This window comes from Kogia breviceps, chromosome 12 (assembly GCF_026419965.1).
Source record: "Kogia breviceps isolate mKogBre1 chromosome 12, mKogBre1 haplotype 1, whole genome shotgun sequence".
NCBI classification, from domain to species: domain Eukaryota; kingdom Metazoa; phylum Chordata; class Mammalia; order Artiodactyla; family Physeteridae; genus Kogia; species Kogia breviceps.
Window position 1 is genome coordinate 74,746,240 of NC_081321.1, and position 22,809 is coordinate 74,769,048.

Sequence of the window (22,809 nt, forward strand, 5' to 3'; positions counted from 1 at the left end):
AAAAAAAAAAAAAAAAGCATATGGAAAGTCCGTCAGATAACCATATTAAAAGATCATCAGCAAAATTCTTTCCTCTCATCCTCCAGAGCATCTTCAGTGAAAAGGGAGGGTAAAGAGAAAGATTAGCTTTTATTTTTTACCATATCCTGAAAAGAATATTTACTTCAGGCTGACTGACACTTCAACAAGTTACTTCTTCCAGTAAGAGGTATTTTATATGCCAACCATATATTTGAAACTTTAAAACATATTGTATAAATTGGCCAAAGTGAGACATAATTCCAAATATAAAGATAAAAGTATTGCATGCCTTTTTCACCAGAGGAAATAAATTGTAGAAATATTTGTAATTTAATTACTTTTTGTTCAGAAAATATGAAGATGGGTTTTGAGACAAACTATCCTCTAGCATTAGCAAAGTTCTATACCAATTTATTATACTTAGATAACCTAATTTTAAGATCCTTCTTATATATCATTATCTAAAGTGGATGTTGATTTCTGTAAGTAGTCCTAAATTAGTTTGATTCTACTTAAGTAATTTCAGGTGTTACAGACCATCAATATGTATTCTAAAAGAATAATAATATGTGTTGCATAACACCCTGTTATGACAAGAGAAAAGAAAGCATTGCTCCATTGTTAATTGATACAACTGCTTTCACTGAGTTCTCTCCCATTCCCATAACTTCACTAAATTTAATTTTCATCCCTTTGATGAACTTATAGCTTCTTCATCCATAAATGCTATTTTTGAAGCTGAATGTGTTTATTTCAATGGGAGTTTTCTTTATAGGGTTAATTTTAAACAAACTAGACACTTGTTCTTTCTGTGAAAGAGGAAAATTGGCCTTCATTTTAAGATCAATGGAGAGTAATAGCAAGAAAAGCATTCCTCATTCAAGAAATTTCCTATTGGACAATTGTTACTCATGTGCTTTTTTTTTTAATTAGTTGTTAATGTTATTTACTTATGAATGCATACCTTATCTCATTCCAGAAAGTATATAAGGCAGTTTTTAAAGCATGTATGGTAATACTTCAAAAAAATCTCCATGAGGAGATTAGGATGATAGGAAAATAAAGGTGTGGGAAATAATATGACACCAGGGAAGAATGAGGCAACCATTAAGAGCCAGTTTTCTGAGCAAAATGATAAGCACACTTAGTTACAAGATGTATGGCCCAGAAAATAAACAAATTTCTTAAAAATTGCAACCTGTTCCTCCACATTCTCATGAAAGAGCATTGTGTGGCATTGTAAATGCCCTCACGCCACCCTACAGCAAATACAATCAAGTGCTTCATGGGACCACAGGGTATAACATTCCTGGTATTTATTGAAGACACAGGAACAGTGTAGGCTCGCTTAAGTAGGGGTAATTATGTGAGACTAAATAATGTGATATAGGTGAGGAGAAGTCTAATTATCTGGTTGGAGCCAAGGAGAATTTCCTGGAGGAATGGAAGTTCATATCTTTCAGCAGAATTTCCATAAATATTAATATAGTCACTGAGTACTTTTCTGGGCAAAATAAATTACCCATGGTCAGGACCAATGTTTTTTTAGACATAAGAGAAATAATGGAAAATCAATAACCCAAAAACTATAGCATGAAAATGGAAACAAATACCTGCCTTGGTCAAAAACGCAGCCTCAACTTAAGCCACTCAAAGAATAGAGCATTTTGAACTATTTGGTTTTTTGGTGAACCTTTAAGGAAAATAGAGAAGTGTTTCCCTGGATCCTAGACTCCCATACATATATACATATATATATATATATATATATATATATGCATATATTCAGGTTATTACTCATAAAAATACATATTCACAATTATTCTTTGAAGTATAGACTAAGTAGTTAGTCTAAGCCATTTATAGACAACTGACAACAGTCAGTTGTCTATAAATGTTGCTTCTAGTTCACATTATTCACCCATAGAAGAATGCTTTTCTTTCTAAGAGTGCAGTATAGAATGCATCTGGCATTCAGCTCAACCAAAACCAGTTCAAGTTAAAAGGACAATTAGAAAGTGGTAAATAAAATGGAGGGAGGATAATATAATCTTTCATTAGTCTGTTGGAAATTATTTTCTGATATGAGAACATCACTATGATTATACATTATGAATAACTAATCTTAGTCAAGTTACTTAACTGCTTTGTCTCAATATCCTCATCTATATTCAATGGGAATAATAATGGCACTTCATTGTTTTTTGGGGAGGAATAAATGAGATAATACATGTGATATTCCTAGAACACTACTGACACATAAGTGCTCAGGGTTAGCTAGTATTCATCAGTAAGCAAAACGTCTGCATTTTGGTCTTATGGCTTATAACCAGTTCCTATCCATATCATTAAAGTAAAATGAAAGCTCAGTAAAAAGTGCCACAACTTTATGTTATACCAGCAAATTTATCCACTGGCTAATATAGAACATTATGATGGAATTGCAGGGCCTAAAATCTTTTTCTAACATGGTATCCAGTGGATCCTGGATATTCTAGATCATCAGAAATCATTGAAGTCATGAGTCTGAAATACTATTGCTGCATATAATTTTCAAAACAAAAATACTTTCAATTACCCTTTTCTAACCACTGAGGAGGTAATGAATATACTACCACCAATAGAAATCAATAAAGCTCTGTTGAGATTCTAACCCTGGGAATCAGGGGTAGTTTGGTTCACTAACTAAATAAATTGTTGGACTCATAAATGGAAGACTTGCAGCCTTATAGTAATTCAAATTTGGCTTTCAGGAAAAAAAAATTTAAATCATTACATTGTAGTAGTTTTCTGTTGCTGCATTGCAAATTGCTATAAACTTAGCAGTTTAAAACTATACCCATTTTTAAACTCATAGTTTCTGTGGATCAGAAGTCCAAGGATGGCTTGACTGGGTTCTCTGCTTAGGGTCTCACAGGCCAAAATAAAGTGATGGCCTGGGCTGTAACCTCATGTAGTACTTGAAGTATTTGAAGTTTCTTGTACCTTTAGGACTGAGTTTCTTGTATCCTCATATGCTTGCTGACTGTCAGCTTCTCCTCAGCATCTAGAGAATTCCTGCATTCTTGTTATGCACATAGACCCATCTATTGATATCTTTAAAGCCAGAAACAGTTTCCCTTGCATTGAATTTCTCTCGTGCTTCAAATTTTGTCCCTAACCTCAAGACACTGATTTAAGGGGCTCATGACTTTAGGTCAGGCTGACCAAGATAATCTCCCTTTTTAAATTTCAACTGTGCCATATAACATAACCTGTTACAGGAGTGATATCCCAATATATTCATGATGTTAACAATTACAAAGAGCATGGACATATCAGGGGATGGGCCACTTAGGGCACATCTTAGAATTCTACCTACCACATATATCAAAGGCCTTAAGTATTAATCATTCCAAGTTTAGACCAAAGGGTCTACTCTGTTGGCATAAGATGCCAAGTCTTCGACTTTAAAAGAAATAAATTGGCATTTAGAAGCAGTTATCCTATAAATTTACAACTTTAGAATATAAAGTTGTCTTTTGTACAGATGAAATAAATTCTAGGCTAAATTATGCAAAACCATACTCTTGGCATCAAGGACAAAAAACTGAAGAATCATTTCCCTACGTCTATCATTTACTATGAACTTTTTCATCAACTGGACCTTATATGGGTGTGTTATCAGTGTTCACTCAAAAAGTGTCACATAAGATCAAGAACATGTGCAACCACTGCCTTTAATTTATAAAGATGAGATAACTAAGTTTATTTGACCTTCCAGAATCTGAACTTACAAGACTACATTCAAGAAATTCATGCCATGTTAACCAAATTCTAGAATTCATTCACATCACTGGAAGTATTGGCTTTATTTCATATTTTCCCATAGGGAATTATATGCTAGTTGTTTGTTTGTAAAGAATTTATAGTAATAAGTTGTTGAGATCTGAGTTAAAGTTCTGAATTTTGTTCCTTATGTCATCATATTTTCTTTATCATATTGATTTTTGTTTGTTTTGGGATTTTTTTCCACTAGGTGGTGGGTGAGTAGGTTGGTTGATTGATTTTTGCTGTTGGAACAACTTCATAAATATCTTTAAAAAATTATGTATAGTTGATGTTTTCAAATGTGTTATAGTTTTATTATAGCACATGTATATATCTATATCTGTATCTGTATCGATATCTATCATCTACCTAAAACCAGCTTTCTGATGATGACTTCACCACAAAGGATTGTTAAATCAGGGCTGACTTGTATATTTCAGTCAACTACAAGGGATTATCAGTGGCTTTCTGGAACCCTCAGTTGTTAGGGTTTCTGAGTCTGGCTTAGCCAGTATGAAAATTAGAAATGTTTGCATGAAGTAAGGGCTAGGGTATGTAAGGATACAATGCCACATATTCAGTACCTTACAGGAAGGTTGTTATTCCAGAATAAGCAAATACTGAGGAAAGGTTGTATAATAAATCATCTTTATATATATATATATATATATATATATAATATATATTATATATATAGGCTAATATACATTTATTATATATATTAGCTAGGATAGATATTATATATATATATATATAATTAAGCTAATTAAGCTAATATGTATATATATATTAGCTTAATTTTCCTTGATGGCAGGAAGAACTTCAGACTCTCATGAGAATGTCTAGGGCCTCCTGGGCAACAAAAAGGATCTTGACAGCAAGGAATAGCTTAAAAGCAGTCTGCAGATAAAATTCACTTCCTTCACAGTTTTGCCTAGGGTAGGCTTGGTCTCAAATGGTAGTCCCTCTATTATGCATTTGGTCTTCTGAAGTGAATAAATAAACACTTGAATCCAAATTCCCCAGCCCTACTTAAAATAAAGAATTCATTATGATACTCACCAATCCAATGAAATATTTTTTGGAAGAATGACAAATAAGTTTAAATTAAAATATTTAATTTGGTAGATAACTGCAGATATGCACTGAGGTTTTTTTTTAATATTTCTGCAAGATGGAAAAAGGAACAGAGCAGATGAGTTACACACTGATAAACTTTCTTCTTATACTCTACATTGATGCACTAGATTAGAGATACAGAGATCACATATAGCAAGATTGGTATTAATGACTATAAATTCTCAACAGAAAATCCCGTTCACATAATAGAAGCCACACAGTGAAGTGAATCAAGCACTGAATGTTCATAAAGACTTAAAAACAGAGTCATAACTAAATGTTCAAAAGAAAAGGAGCCTACTGTCAAGCCTGAAACTTTACTAAAAAGAGGGGAAGAGAAAGATATAGAGAGACAGATGGCAAAAGAGAGAAAGACAGGAAAAGAATAGTGCAGGGGGAGAATACATAAAAACTACTGTACTGTGAAAATCGAATTCTTATATTTTAGAAGGCAACATAAACAATAATGAGAATGTTTACTATCTTAATAAAGATGTTTCTAAGTCCCATACAATTTAAATACATGCTTTTGTCTAAATATTTCATTTCCCTAGTTATCAAAAGTAGTTATTCTAAGAAAATTTACACTCGAATGACTGCCCCAAATATGTTCTGATCTTGTAAAGGTGATGTAATTTCCCTTTCGGTTTATTTGTACTTAATTAGTTTTTGTCAATGTTGTACATTCATTAGACGCCAGCATTTCAAGGTCTGCTTGTTTTCTGATTCAGAAAAATTAGTCTGTATCCTTTAGTTATGTAAAAAGCCTACCATTTAATTAGGAACACGTCATACCAGATTTAGGTAATGGTCTGTATCCTTGCCAATGCCTACATTACTGCTGAGAGTAATCAGTCATTTAGGGAAGCGTATTTGCACTTGGAATATAGTAAAGTTTCAAATCATTGTCCTTTTTCTGCATTCTTTTAGTTTTCTTCTATTACATTTTAATCTCATGTCTTTTTTCTTTACTTCAAACTTCCTTATCATTTTATGTGTACTATTCGAATTCACCTTTTCCTCATTGATTGCCTCTTCCCCTAATTTTCTCTGTTCTAATGTGATAGAAACTCTTTTATTTTTCAATTTTATGAGGAAATATAAAGAAAATAAAGTGAAGTATAAAGAAAGCAAGAGAGTTTCCCAATGTTAACCTCCATCACATTGAACATGTTCTGGAGAAAAAGTTTATATGAAATTATAAAGATGGAACATCTCCACTTATAAGTAAACAAAAATCTATTTAAAGAGAAGAAACCCTAATAATTCCTCATACAATGCTTTAAAAAGTCTCAGGAGTGGGAGGACTCAGTTACCTCAGCTTGACCCATTGGTATGTTTTCATAGTTGTATAGATTATCCAGGTCTTCTAAGGTGGCATCATAGGTTTCTGAGTCATAGTTGATGGATTCTAGAGTTGGGGCAGTCACAGCAGCATCCAAGATGACAAGTCCCAGAACGAGTCTTGCTAATGTTTTCATTTTTCAAACTTTCCTAATCATAAAATATTAAAACACATACATATTTAATTGATAATAACTTATGAATAGTTTGCACTAAATAGGAATGATAAATCACTGTCAATACTGAGAAACTCAAGCTGGTAGCTTTCTTTCCATGGATAATTTATTAACATAGCACATGAAATTGTGTGGCTTCCGAGGACTACTGATGCCAGATGCTCAAATGAATTCACAAACCTATCCACATTTTTACAGTAGATATTGGAATTGTGGTGAAATTGATTTTATTTTATAGAGAAACATGGAGAAAATGGTATGCAGAAAGACTGTGGTATACTTATTCACAAAAGCCTTTACATTATCTAAGACTTTTACCACTTACTAAGCATTAAGATTCTTTCGTCAACTCTGGGATGTAGGGATGATGAGGATGATGATGATAATCACTATAATTGTCACACCACTTTACCAATGAGGAAACCAAGACAGAGCTGGCTAGTAATACAGCTAGGACTGTTTCTTGTACATTTAAGTCTAGGGCTTTTTCCAGACAAAATAATGAAGGTTTTTTTTTTTCCTTTTACTTCTTTGTTGCCTCTGGGTGTCATTAATACATACATAATTTAATATTTACACACATAAAATTAATATTTCATGCAATATTTTCAAAGCTTGTCTTAACTAAATGGAGCAGACAAGAAAATTATTTTTCTCCTTTAGTCCTTAGTGTTTTGTTTCAATCCTTAGTGGCTATCTAAAGTATAAACTCAGAATCAATAGGAATACATGTCTAAAAGTCACCATTTAGCAAGATTTCCTTAGAGGAGGATTTGCACACACACGGGATTAGAGCAATCTTTTGTTTTGTAATTCTTTAATAAATGCTATTCTTAGTTTCCATGATAACATCATGCTTTTGGGAGATTCAGTCAAGATCTTATAATTTTAATTATTTTAATTCTGTATGTACTGCTTTGCATAGATTTTAGTTTAGAAAAAAATCTCTATGTTTAATTTTAAACATTTAAATTAGGCCTATGAAAAGTGTTACCTAGTGATCATTCATTGAGGAAGCAAAGTATTTGTAAAATTTTTATCAGGCATGTCTAATTTTAAAGGTTTTGTATTTTGGATACACTTCTTGGGTTTACTTTAAGAACAGTACATGTGGTGTTTGTACCTATGCACACATACAAAAAGGAATTCATGATAAATACTACTTTCAAACTTGAATGCACTGGCAGACAAACTGACCTTCAGTTACTTGAAAGAAAGTCTTTATGAAGCAGGTTTAGGCAGAAGGATATGAAATTCCTCTGAGAATAAAAAGTAGTACAAGGAGCTCCTTTTTATCCTTTCCTATGCTTTCTTCAAATAATTTTTTTATTTATACTGGATAAACTAAGCCTCTATTTTACTTGCCTTTACAGAGGTCTTTGCAGGATCTCAGATTTGGAACAGTTTTATGCAATTATCAACAAAGTCCTACTTAATAAAACAGTGTGATTTGCAAATCTTTCAGAAACCATTCTCCCATATTCAGATGGGAAGCATTAACAGTGGCCACCACTAACCTAAAAAATATATATTTTCCTTGTACAGTTCTCGCAACATTCATTGTTCAAAAAAATTATGCACTTGCTTATTCTTTTTCTCACTTCATACTCTATGTTTGATTATATATATCTGCATGTTAGAGTTTACTTGCATTTGACATATCCCCTAAAGCTATCATCAATAAGGCAGTCTGTGAACCTTAGAAATATGAAAAACACATATCCATGTGTAGTTTAAAAAAGCATGTTCCTTCCTTCGAATACTTACATTAGTATTTAATGTAATGTCTTTGTTGAAACTTTAAACATATTGTCCACTCTATACCACTTAATGACATTTTAATAGCTTATACTTACATAAAAATTTTAAATATATAGCTTAAAAAGACATTGTAAATGGAAAATTATAATATAATCATCAGTATATTTTAAACACCTGAAATCTTATCATTTTCTTCTTTTGCATAATATTTCAATAAATAACAATCAATAGTGCCTGTCAGTATTGGCAAAGAACGTGTTCCATGTCAGGGTACCTGACTCAAGGAATATATTGGAAACTACTATAATTTTATTGGCATCTAATTTTATTCTCATGGCTATTAAGATCAACTATTTTTCTGTATGTTATGAATTCCTAAGCTAATTCAGAAGTTTGGATTTTCCAAGAATAATATAACTATAAAAAGAGCAAAATTAAACCCAACTGATTGAATCAAAGTTCACCACAAAATATTCAAGCAAGTTGAATTATTTTTTGTAAAGGTTATTATAGTAGGGAAAAAGGTGTATAACCTGAGAAGAAAGCAAGTGTATAAACTTACCTTTGGCTCCTACTTGGTGAAATGGCACACAGCGACTGAGGACGCAGAGCCAGTGGTGTTTGCCCCTGACCAATGGTTGTGAATTCTGGTCTGTGGGAGGTGGAATTTATAATACTCAATTTTCTGTTTGGAAAAGCTAACCTTGGGAAATGCTTCTCAGTCTCTAAAAACTCCAAATTATTTTATAATCACTCAAATTAAGCAGTAGAATTCAAACTACAGAGTATATGAAGCTCTTGAAATTATGTTAAAGGAGGTATAATTGCAAATGTGTTACCTTAAAGATTTTAAATGGAAAAAATTGGTTTTAACATATCTCATCTATAACCAATTCACCAATTAAGACATTAAGGTAAACAGTGATACTATAGATGGATATTTCAGAAATATTCTAATAAGAAATTATTTTCTCAAACCTTGCATATCTTGAATTGTTTTCTTCAATTTTCACTTATGTTAACTGAAGTTTAGTAAATGTTGCAAAAACCTTACCTGTATACTGTTGGGTAAGTAAAAGCAAAAAGCAAAACAAAACAAAAAAAAATATTTTGATTGCTTGGAATGCTTTGAGAGCAATCAAACCATGAACCTCTTGCATGAATATTTATGAAAAATTATGCCCAGAAATAATGCATAAATATGATCTGAGTGTTTTGAAAAGGCTCCTTTTCTTCTCTTTTATCTATCAGAGCCAAACAAATCAAATTACATTAAAAAAAATTTTCTCCCAGAGTACAAAATTTGTTTTAGGCTTTTGGTACCTGACGTGGTTTGTGAAACTGAGTTTTATTACAGGTATGGAGAGAAAATATATTTGTATTAAATCTCTGTTCTTCACTTCCACTCACACTGCAAAAGTTCTAGAGAAAGATAAAACTTGCATTTTGTATTCTGGTATGCATTATGTAAATCTAGCTCTCACCTGTGCATCAGGAATCTTTCCTCGTGACCAGAGGTGAATAGCTTTACGTACTAGACTTTGGAAACAGGTTTGGTCCTAGACAAACTGACGGAGGAGATGGTGTGTCTTCAGAACTCTCTTCCCCTTTCTGCTTCCCTCCCATCTTTCCTCCCTCAGACTGCTTTGCCCGTCTATTCAGGGCACTCTCAGTCATTACTCCCATCATCTATACCTGCTTCCAAATAATTTGTTCTCAGTGTGAATTATTTTTCTTGGAACCAGCTTTACTTGTAATGGAAGCAGTGATACAAGTTAAAGTATGAAATCTACCAAGACCTCTCAAACAGTAGAGAGGCCATCTTGGAGGCAGCGATTTCCTCCTGGAAGTCCTGCATGCTGGCAGTCTTACCGCGTCATGTAGAGGCTGCTTTCAGAAGCATTTCTGGAAAGAGGCCTGAATCTGAATTCCTACACTGGCTCTGTTCAGCAGCAATGTCCCACACTGTGTGTTAGATGATTTTATATGTTGTTAATTCTTTTAACACATTCTCAATCAGAGTGATCGTCACTCTTTACAGAGGTTAAATTATCCAGTGTCACACGTGACACAAACAAAGAGATAATCAATTGGGACAAGTTCCCAGATGTTACTGGGCCCACCTAAGGGATATCAGTGAACGTAAAAAGGCAGATATCTCTCAGTTACTTAGATTCGAAAGCTGCTTACCTGTCACTAGTTTTTCAGCTCTTTCAAATGCTTTAGAATAAAAATAGATGAATAAAATATCCATGAAAATATCTAATATTTCTTCCTCTTCCTGCATTATTTAATCTAGTACTCTGCACACATTGTCAGGTGACGGTGAGGTGGGATCTACCTAGTTCCTTGCTTTCTGGAAGGCTCTGGCTGACTTTGTAAGACTATTTCCAGAAATAACATTTGCACACTATCCTTTAACTATTGGTGTTTAAGTGATGTCTTCTATAGGCCTCAGAACACTCTGCACAAATGCAGTTTTTTCATGATGATTTAATAACCAAATTACTTGTCTTATATATAGAAGTAATACTATATACAGAATTAACGTTATATTAAGACAAGTACAAGTCTTAATATAGAATTGAAAGCAGAAATGATCATTTGTCAGTATTCTCTTCTTCCAAATTCTCTTTCCTTTTAGAAATGGAGATTGTCATACTGAGTGAAGTAAGTCAGACACAGAAAGACAAATATCATATGATATAGCTTATATGTGGAATCTAAAAAAACAAAAAGGGTACAAATAAACTTATTTACAACACAGAAGTAGAGTCACAGGTGTAGAAAACAAACTTATGGTTAGCAGGGGATAAGGGGGAAGGGGAGGGATAAATTGAGAGATAGGGACTGACATATACACACTACTATATATAAAATAGATAACTGATAGGAACTTGCTGTCTAGCATAGGGAACGCTACTCATTACTCTGCAATGGCCTATTATGGGAAAAGAATCTAAAAAGAAAAGTTGGATATATGTGTAGGTATAACTGATTCACTTTGTTGTACACCTGAAACTAACACAACTTTGTAAATCAACTATACTCCAATAAAAATTTTTAAAAAAAAAGAAAAAATGCACAATTTTAAAAATAATTTCTCTTATTCTTATCTGGACTCTCTCCAATATTTCAAAATCTGTTTTGAACTGTGGGAGCTCAAATTTGTAACCACCTCATGAGGCTCTAATCTCTGTTGAACAGTGAGGGAGGATTAATTACCAGTTCTAGCCTTTCATATCCCTGGTAAATATCTTCTAGTTTCATGATAATTTTCTTAATAGAGCGTGAACTTTGTTATCAGACACCCTCGGGAGATCAGTTATTATGACAAGTTGTATTACCTAGTAACGGAGGCCTTATGCCTTTATCCCTTTAAGTCCCCAAACATTTTACAAATCCTTTTGGCTACAACTCTCTACAAAATTAATTAAATACCATCCGACTTGCTGAGAGAGAATTCATTTTAAACAGAATGGTCTTCTGTTAATGATTGCCTTCTCTCTGTTCTATAACAGTGGTGAGCCGAGGGGAGCAGTCACTCTGAGGACAGTCCATTTCTCTCTGCCCTTGTCCCCAACCCCCAAAGGCCACATCAGTACGACCTGCAGGACGGTATAGATAACCCACTCCACTGATTATAAGGAATAAAACCGTTGCCTGAAATGATTAGCTACCCCACTCTGAAGAATTCCCTTGTTGCCTCAGATACCTAATTATCAGCAGAAGTCCAAAGCTCCCAGTCTTCCAGCATCACCATAAACTCATATACAATGTGCTGCTTGTATTCGCTAATCTTACCCAGTCTCCTCTTCCAGAAACTTTCAAGCCTGATCCGCAACCCAGAAACTCTCCTTTGTCCTCAGTTTCTCTTGGAAAATTTCCCTTTGCTTTTCTGAAACTTAAAAGTATCTGGCTGTCTCCTGACAAAGGTTTTGCACTGCAGTCCTTTACAGTAGTGGCTGTGTTTTCTTCTTCACTCACATAACTCAAAGGACACTCTACTGTTCCTTGCTCTACATTTTCTCTTCCAAACAATTTCCTCTTTTTATTCTTTCAAATAACTCCATCCATTCTGAAACTCATACATCTGGTTTAATTATCTACAACCTCTTCCCTGTCCCCAACTGCTGGACCTCCTATTCGAACCTCTCCTTGTCAATGACTTTTGCAACAGAGTTATGGTAGAAGTCATCAGAGAAGTGTTCAATTAACTTTTCACTATAAAATCCACCTGCACTTGTATGTGTCTTCTTTGTTTTCCCTTCTGTGACAGTGCAACAATTTAAAAGTAAATTCCCCAAATGATGCCCAGGATCTAATTCCCTTTCCTCTTCTCAAGGTCTACACTTCTTTAATTATCTCCTCCCCCTCAGTACCTCCCCTCCCTACTAGGTCAAGTCTATGTACAAACATACATGGTCTGTGCACAGTCAGGCAGGCATTCTACGTAACACAAGTGAGCTGAATGAAAATACAAAATACAATGAGAACACATGCCATTTCTAAAATAAAATTCAAAATCAAATTATTTTAAAACACTCCAGAGTCCAAAAGTGTATATACAGACTTGAGTCATCCTATAAATTCTTCAATTATAACTTCAGATATTATGTCTTATCTTTAAAAAATAATGGCTCTTAGACTCCACATTTTCCTCCTCCTACTATCCCATTTTATGACCCCTTTTACAGAAAAAATTCTCAAAAAATATGGTATGAATTTGCTATTTCTTCTTGCTCTGTTCCCATTCACTCTTCATTGCAGTGAAGTTTGGGGTTCTGTATGGGTAATTTTCTGGCTTTGCCTTTACTACTGTCCTGGCAGCCCACCTTGGTTTCCATACCTCATTGGCTATACCTTCTCAATTCCTTTCTCAGCCATCTCTTTCTCTACCGGGCCTATAAATGTTGGAGTACCGTAGGTTTTAGTCTTTGGGGTGACTTCATCTGTTTCCACTCTAAAATTACAACAAAAACAAAAGTAATTTTAATAATAACTACCATTTTGAATGCTCACTATCTGCCTGGCATTTTTTATCATCCTCACTTATTGGAGAGGTAACCAAGGTCCAGGGAGATTAAGTGACTTCAGCTAGTAAGAGGCAGAGCCAAAATCAGAGCTGAAGCCATCTGGAGCAAAGCCCAAGTTCTTAACCACAACACTGAACAACCACCTTATGTTTAAATTTCCCAGCATTACATGTCCAGTCTGCACAGTTCACTCTGAGCTGCTGACTCTTTTATGCCATTGACTACTTAGAACTTGACATCTTCACTTGGATGTCTAATTGGAAAATCACAATACGCCTGAAAATCACAATATGCCTCTAAACTGTGTTCCTCTACTCTGCATCTTATTAAATGATATCACATCTCTCTAGTTGACTCCAGCCCAAAGCTTACAATTATTGTAGATTTCTTCCATTAATGTGTCTCTCCCATCCAATCTATCGAAGAGATCAGTTCTACTTAAAATACATTTTATTCCACCATCCTCTCTCCCATGGACTACCAAAAAAACATACTTCTGGGTCTCCTTGCTTCCTCTTTTGTGCTTCTATCATTTACTCTCCAAAGCCCAGCAAGAGGTCATTTAAAATGTAAATATATAAAACTCCATGTGTTTTCATTGAAAACATTAAGTAGCTTTATATTTCTCTTTGAACAAAATCTAAACTCCTGAGCCATGTCCTGGAAAGCTCCCCATCAGCTGGGGCCTACCTACTTCTCTCAGCTTAGATCAAACACCTCTCCCTCAGTCACTCTCCTGCAGTCATATGGATGACCTTTCTGTTCTGAATCACGCCCAATCATTGTTTCCTCCAAGTATTGCACTTAATATCATTGCCCCTCATTTTAGAATGACTGGCTCACTTTTTAAATAGTTTACATTTCTGCATAAGTGTCACTTCAAAGGGCCTTTCCCTGTCTCCCTCACCATCAAAGCAGACCCACTTCCTTCATGGGAAAAGGTTATGCCTCACCACAGTTGTTTTTCATAGCACTTGCTACAACCTGTTATTATATTTTTCTGTCTTATATATGTCTCTCTCAGGTGAATACAAACTCCACGGTGCATTATCTTTACTGGTCATATTCACAGTTGCATCCTGAATGTCTAAAGTAGTCCTTGGCCCACAATTTTTGCCCAGTGTTTTTTGAATGACTCAATCAATAATAATTGACTGGATGAATCAAATGCAAAGTAATTCAAAATAATAAACAATCACTTAATAGACTGTAATGATTTCCTTGGGCTATTCTAAGATATATAGGATTACTTCCACTTATGATAACTGGTTCTTGGTTAACATGCTAAATTCATTTCTTTCTCTGTTTTGTTTTTTTTTAATTGCATTTTTCTGTTCTAGCTAACTGCCAATCTCTCTGGTTGGTGACACTTTTCAAGCCATTGCTCATGGGCCTCATGCAGCAAGGCTTTATGTTTATTTGCTAAAGACTTTCTTGTGTTACATATGAATATATAGTACAGACGTTTGATGAGAATCAGAGAGAGTTCCATACCACTTAGGACTGCTGGATAGAAGTATGGATAACTCCAAATCAAACTAACTTAGAAAAAAGGTAATTGGGGACTTCCGTGGTGGCACAGTGGTTAAGAATCCGCCTGACAGTGCAGGGGACACGGTTCAAGCGCTTGTCTAGGAAGATCCCACATGCCACGGAGCAACTAAGCCTGCGTGCCACAACCACTGAAGCCTGTTCATCTAGAGCTGTGCTCTGCAACAGGAGAAGCCACCGCAATGAAAAGCCCATGCACCACAGCACAGAGTAGCCCCTGCTCGCCGCAACTAGAGAAAGCCTGTGAGCAGCAATGAAGACAGAACACAGCCAAAAATAAATAAATAAATAAGTTTATTTTAAAAAGAAAAAGAAAAAAGGTAATTGATCCAAGTAACTGAAAAGTACAAGTTTCTCTCTTGCCAGAAAACTTCCTTTTGGCTGATGTCATAACTGGTGGTCTTCCACATGGAGGTGTTGGCTACATCTGCTCCATATCTTATATCTTTTTAGGTTAAAATCAAATGAGAAAGTGGCAATTTTTTATTCTCATAACCCAAGAAACTATTTCCACTTGTGCTGTTGATTCTGATCAAATCGTAGGCTCATCACTCAAAAACAAACACCAAAAAAATAACAATAGATTTGGGAGAATTTGGTGTCTATTTGGTTGAATCTCTACCTCATTTGAGGCTCTGCTTAAATGTTACCTCTCAGTTACTCCTTTCCTGACCACTCCATATAAAAGAGCACCAAATTCTTCATAACGCTTATAACTATATGACAATGCATAAATTATTCGTTTATTTATTTTCTCCACCAGAATGTTATCTCCACAAAACATGGTTTATCTGTTATGTTTATTGCTGTACTTCTAGTACATTGCACATATGAGGCATTCAATAAATGTTTGTTGAAGAAATTAATGAACTGACTTGGACCATTGACCAAATGCTTTCTGCTTGAGCTTGCAACACACTGAAAAGGGAGTGAAGAGTAGTTCCCAGGAGAAATTAGTGAAAGAAGGGTGAATTAGTCGTGAGTCACAAAGTCTTAACTTTTGTGCGTGGACTTTCCGAAAACTATTTTGGCTGTTTCTTTTGCTAAATGTCTGATTCTTATCTGTCTTGAAAATGAATTGGATGTAAGATATATACAAATCATTGATGACCAAGATGTTTGGTAGTATCATTAAATCTCTGCTTCATGCATTGTTTATGGTATACTATATTTTCCTTGTCATTTTCACATTACTCATGCTTAATCAGTAAAAATTAAAATAACAATTTTAGATACTGTTAATGCTTATTTTATCATAATTGAGACTCTGAATTGTTACATTTTACTTGTATTTTTATGTCAAATTTTTATAAAAAGTTTATTATTTGGGTAGAAATTATACATATTCATCATTATGAAAATTTAAGGACTACAATTAAATTTTGAGAAAAAGGCAAAATAATCATCCACATGCTTACCACCCAAAATGTTATTATCTCTGCATATTTACAGATAAAAAGGGATGAAAGAGGTAGGTGTAAATAATATTACAAGATATAATACTATGATATAATATATTTTATTTAAAATATTTAACTTTACTTATATTTAATATGAGAAAAATTTACTGAAATTTAACTTAAGGAATTGGTAAAAGTTTGATAGACATTTTAACCAGAAAATATCCAAAATTATCCATTTAAAGATTAAAAATTATGAAAGTTATTGAGTTAAATCTTTTAAAAAATATTTCTAGCTTATATGCACTCATTTACATTTGCACTTCCTTTCACTTTCCAATTTTGTTATATTTTACTTATCAGAGATTGATCATTTTTCTTTTTGTCTGAATACACAAGTTTGCTTGCTTTAGCTAACATATTTTGAGGGGTTCTAATGTCTCCTTCACTTTTATTTACATATTATAACACATTTAATCTTCACAACGGCCTCCTGAAATCTTTCTTCTTATTAATTTGCCCAAGATTATACACCTAAAATGCATCAGAGTTGAAACTATAATATAAGAATCTGGATCCAGACCAATTATTTGTCCCATTATACAATCATGTGTCTTATGTTTGACCTTAGATATATACACAATAGTATTTAATACCAATGACCTATTCTTTTTTTTCACATCTGCTTCAGTTTTGAATGTCCAATTTTGATACAGCTCTTTTTAAGCTATATTCCTTTCCATCCCTTATGTGCTATGTTCCCTGAGTCCTTGCCTTTTTTAAAATGTGAACTTTTTACTCTAAGGACAAATAGTTTGGTGAGATATTCTTAGGTAACATTTTTCTTAGAACATTGAGACATTGCTTCATTGTCTTCTTGCACTAAAGGTTGCAGTGGAAAAGTCTGAAACCAGCCTAATTATTTTCCACTGCTTAGGTCACTTACTTTTCCTCTCTGGAGGCTCACAAGATGTTTTCTAGACTTTGAACCTTGGTAACATCACAAGTGATGGTTTGCCCTTTACAGTTTCATATCAATCTTTCCAGAAGAAGAAGGTCCATTTTTCACTTGCAGGTTAATTACTATTGTGAATTTCAGGAAAAATCTCTTCTACCGTACCTTTGAATTTTTATTTCTGTTTAATTCACTGTAATCATTTTTCTGGAATAATAATTATGTTGTATTGAAACTCATTTTGTTTTGTTCCATCACCATCATTTTTCACTCGGTCAATTTATTTATTATTTCACTCTTTTTGTATATTTTCTTAACTCTGCTACTATTCTACAGATTTTAGTAAATATTTAAAAGTATGCCCAGGGCTTCCCTGGTGGCGCAGTGGTTGAGAGTCCGCCTGCCGAGGCAGGGGACACGGGTTCGTGCCCCGGTCCGGGAAGATCCCACATGCCGCAGAGCGGCTGGGCCCGTGAGCCATGGCCGCTGAGCCTACGCGTCCGGAGCCTGTGCTCCGCCACGGGAGAGGCCACAACAGTGAGAGGCCCGCGTACCGGGAAAAAAAAAAAAAAAAAAAAAAAAAAAAAAAAAAAAAAAAAAAAAAAAAAAAAAAAAAAAAAGTATGCCCAAAGGAAACTTAACAATGCCCTCTGTCGGAAGGTACTCTACCCTACCTGACTTGAGAAAAGGGCAATCAAACAAATCCAGGCCCTGCTAGACTTGTCTCGCATAAAGAATGAGAAAAAAAGGCTAAGGAATGTTCTGAAGATCACATCCCAGGGACTATTAAAAATCTGATATTTAATTATAAGAATATAGAATTCTTACCCTTCCCAGCACCATACTGCCACACCAACAGGGCATCAATATAAAAACAGATTACAAGTGAGAGTCACAGACTCTATTTAAGAAGTTCCAAGGGAAACCCAAAGTCAACAGGAGGAAAACAGTCTGACAAGGAAACTAGAGAAAATTGAAGCTTCTGGCACCTACAGTTATGTCAAACTTTAAACACAACCCAACTCTTAGCCAGATTAACATAAAGCATCACACTAAAAGCTTAATTACCTCAGTGCCTATTAACCAATCCATCGTGTCCAGCTTTCAACAAAAAATTACAAGACATTCTAAAGACAAAAGAAACAAACAGTCTGAAGAGACAAAGCAAACAAAGTAACAACACAACTAAGATATGGCATGAATTTTGAAATTATCAGATAAAGAATTAAAAACAATTATGTTTAAGATGTTAAAGACTCTATTGGAAAAAGTAGACAACTTTCAAGAACAGATGGGTAATGTAAGCAGAGGGATAGAAACTCCAAGAAAGAGTCAAAAGGAAATTCTAGAAGTCACAAACACTGTAATAGAAATGAAGAATGCTTTTGATGGCCTCATCAGTAGACTAAACATGGCAAAGGAAACAATAAGTGAGTCTGAAGATATGCCAATAGAAACTGCCAAAAGTGAAATGCAAAAAGTAAAAAAAAGAAAAAAAAATTAAAGAAATGGAATACCCAAGAAATGTGGGAAAATGACAAAACGTGTACCATATGTATAAAAGAAACATGAGAAAGAAAAGAAGGACAGGAAGGAGCAGAAGAAATATTTGAAGTACTAATAATAGTACTAATAGTATTAATAATAGAATTTTCCAAAATTATTTATAGACACCAAAGTACAGATTCAGAAAACTTAGAGAACAACAAGCAGGATAAATACCAAAAAAACTACACCTATAGGCATATCATATGCAACACCAGAAAACCAAAGACAAAGGAAATCTTGAAAAAGTTATTATGTGGTAGAGAAAACTTATCTTTAGAGGAATAAGAATAAGAATTACATTGTACTTCTAGTCAGAAACCATGCAAGCAAGAAGAGAATGGAGTGAAATGTTTAAAGTGTTGAGGGGAAAAAAACCCCAAATCCTAATGTATTATGTATTCATTTAACATATTTTCAAAAGTGAAGGAGAAATACTCTTAGACAAATGTAAACTGAGGAATTCTGTTGCCAGCAGATCTTCCTTGCAAGAAGTGTTAAAAGAAGTCTAGAGAGAAGAATGATATAGGTCAGAAACTTAGATCTACCTAAAGAAAGGAAGAGCATAACGGAAGGAATGAAAGAAGATAAAATAAAACCTTTTCTCTTATTCTTAATTTAATAAATATTTGTTTAAATAATAATAGCAATAATGTTTTAGGTGATTATAGCATATGGACAAATAAAATAAATAACAGCAATGTTATAAAGGATGGAAGGAAGAGGTTGGGAATACTCTGTTTATAGCAGTTTTATTTATGATCACCAAAAACTGGAAGGAATCAAGGTATCCTTCAAAGATGAATGAATATACAGTAGTATGTCCACACAATGGAGCATTCCTAAAACAATATTTTAAAATGAGCTATCAAACCGTAAAATAACGTGTAAGAAATTTGAATACATGTTACTAAGTGAAAGAAGCCAATCTTAAAAGTCTACATATTGTATGATTCCAACCATATGACGTTCTGGAAAAGGGAAACTATGGAGACAGTAAAAAGATCTGTGGTTGCCAGGGGTGTAGAGGGAGTGAGCAGGGATTAAGAGGTGAGGCAGAGTGAATTATTAGGGCAGGGAAACTAATCTGTATGATACTGTAATGGTAGATACCTGACATTATGCATTTGCCAAAAGCTATAGCACTGTACATCACAAGTGGCAAACCTTAATATAAACTATGGAATTTAGTTAATAATAATGTATTAATATTGGTTCATTTATTATAATAAATGTTCCACGTTAATGCAAGATATTAATAATAGAGGAAATGTGTGCAGGGGATGGGAGAGAATAACATGAAAATCTCTGTACCATCTGTTCAATTTTTCTGTAAATCCAAAACTGTTCTAAAAAAATTAAATATCCAGTCTTTTCATTTCACACCAATAAAAAGATTAATATATTAATGTACTCCCTAATTTTCCTTATTTTTTATGTGCCTATTATATATCAGGCACAGTACTTGGGGTATATGGCTTTACAGAAGTCTCCTCATGTAGAAAGAACCTAGACTAAATATACGTATTATACCAGATTAAAGATTGACCACGTTTCATAATGAGGTGAATATTATTATGGGTACTACCTCTCCCACTGTTACTACTTTAATTATGGATGTGTTCCTACATGAATCTTCAGGGATAACCCACACACTGTGTACATTATGTACCTATTTGAGAAATTTTGTCTCCTTTAGCAAATATTTGCTAAAGGAAAACATTTGAAATCAAAAGAGGCTTTTATCAGATCAGGAAACTGTATCACACAGTACATTTATGATGTTCTTACTAGAAAATATTTTCTGACGTCTAACTTTTAAGGTCTTCACAGTCATATAAATGCCAGCAGTCTTAACACTTCATTCCCAAGTTTTCTAAGTCTGATGTTCGTTGGCTCTGTTACTATTAATATCTAGTCTTCTCTTGGCTGAAGTTACTTTGAGTTGTCTAACTTGGTTACATCACTTGTTCTGGACTGAATAAGTTAATTCATGTACTTGTTTACAAGATATTATGTTTTTCATCCTGGCCTTCACAGCGGGTGTAGGTGAATAGGCTTTTTGCTTCAAGCTTGATTCTGATCCCAAAATATCATCCAATTTTCACTCTTTCTGTTTCAAACATGGATTTTACTCTGGTGTTTGGCACTTCAGATAGCATTCAATACAGGTTTTATAAGTTGCTACTAAGATTTTTCTCTCCTATTCTCACAGGTTCCCCAGTTATAATCATTTTTTAGACTTTGTTTTTTAATTATTTAATACAAAAATCATTAACAAAAAGATAGATAATAAAAAAGAAAACAAATATACCTAAGAAAGAGAGCTAGAATGGGATTTTAGGAAGTTTATTAATAATTGATGAAAAATTTTAAAAGCAATGTATAGTATACTAGGTGGTATGGACACCAAACCTAAAGATTTAATTCTACTTAGTCATTTTTATTATGATTTAAAATACCAAGTAAATGCCTCAAAGAATCATAAATGCTTCTCTTTACAAGAGAAAGAATAGACAAACTGTTTACAACCACTAAGGAAATTTTCCATTTGAAGAACTACTAAATTTATACTTCTAATTAATGCATTGGTCTGAGTTTCTTTAAGTTGTCTACAGTGCATCGTTTTACACCGGAGTTACTAAGATAACCATCTGATAATACGGTTGATATCCAAAATGAAGCAATGACTCTTTCTTTTTTTTTTTTTTAATTTTTATTTTTTTCTTTTTTTGACTCTTTCTTATGCTTAGAATTAAATAGAAAAACACAAATATAGCTGAAATATGTTTTCTGATATGGTCTAGTGCCTTTCCAACTTGATCTTACCCTGCTGTGTTCCTTGCTCATCAAAGATTCAACCACATCAGTCCTCTTTGCCTCCAGTACACCAAGTTCATTCCCATTTCAAGTGCTTCTTCTTGTCCATAGCATCCTGCTTTATTTTACCATATTTCTTATCAAATATTTTGTGTTTATGTACTATCAAATTTAACTTCCACAAAACTGAAATGAGGTAAGTATTGTTATGGGTACTACCTCTCCCACTGTTACTACTTTAATAGGGGCAAAAATTATGTTTTATTTTCCCACCTTTGGATACCCATTATCTAGCTCTTTCTCTGGAACAAAGGAGGGCTCCAGTCAATGTTTGTTGAATAAATAAGATATAATTTCAAAATTTAAATTGTAAGGCTCTTCAGGCCATTCAGCTTTATTGAGTCAAGTTAGTATAGAAATACAATACTAATACAAATTAGTGCAGAAATAGATAGGATCCAAGTTAAGACCACCTGGATCACTGTTTCCTCATATGGTCAAAGTGTCCATTTTAGAAAGAGTACTTGGTACTGGTGATTATTCAGTACATCTTGTGTCAGTCCTTGAGCTGACACTTGGTTGAAAGATGCACCATTCTAGACACTCAGTGGGTAATTACTGTTGGGTTTTCCTAACTTTTCTTCTACTCACCATTTCATAAGAGCCCTTTTTCATTCAAGAAGTCTTTATCAGTCATGATATGCCAGTCACCCAAAAGTCATAGGGAATAAAAGTTAATAAACATGGTAAACTTTAGAGCTGGAGAGGTTGACAGGAGGCAGTAGAGAGACTATGATACCAATTCTTCACTCTGCCTATGCACATCTAGACCACATTCTGTGTAAATACTCATACATACACACATACGCGCACACACACACACACACACACACAAGACTGGAGGGAAATATACCAAGTTATAGATGTTTGTCTATATGGTTTAAAATGACAGGCAATACCATTTTTTCTTTATCTTTTATACAACTTTCATTTTTCAATATTATCATTTAAGTTGAAGAAGTGTTATCTGTCGTTAACCTCCATCAGCTCTGAGAAAATGGCAATTGAACTATGCTACCTGGAAAAGTCAAAGCTCTTTCATCAGTTTTTATGATTATAATTTGTTATAGTATTCTTATAAAAATTAAAGTAAAATCTCTGGCAATTATTAATTATTATACCAATATTACTGATTATTATATCAATAGCAAATGTTACATTTTACTCTCCTGTTTGGTTAACTCTGTAATTATATCTCTCAACTACTAGTG

At 33.9% G+C, this 22,809-nt stretch overlaps 1 protein-coding gene and 1 long non-coding RNA gene across 10 annotated transcripts in view; one reads left to right on the plus strand and one right to left on the minus strand.

Moving 5' to 3' along the window:
- Positions 1-8,857, minus strand: part of EPYC (epiphycan) — a 37,143-nt gene extending 28,286 nt beyond the window's left edge. The window contains exons 1-2 of the mRNA XM_059080914.2: positions 8,794-8,857; positions 6,267-6,444 (exon numbers count right to left, since the gene is read on the minus strand). Coding sequence (XP_058936897.1) covers positions 6,267-6,431 — 165 coding nt within the window. The 5' untranslated portion in view covers positions 6,432-6,444; positions 8,794-8,857. The remainder of the gene's footprint in view (positions 1-6,266; positions 6,445-8,793) is intronic.
- The window catches only part of LOC136792280 (uncharacterized), a 520,212-nt gene that overhangs the window by 258,042 nt on the left and 239,361 nt on the right, over positions 1-22,809 (plus strand). The gene's annotated exons all lie outside the window — the stretch shown is intronic.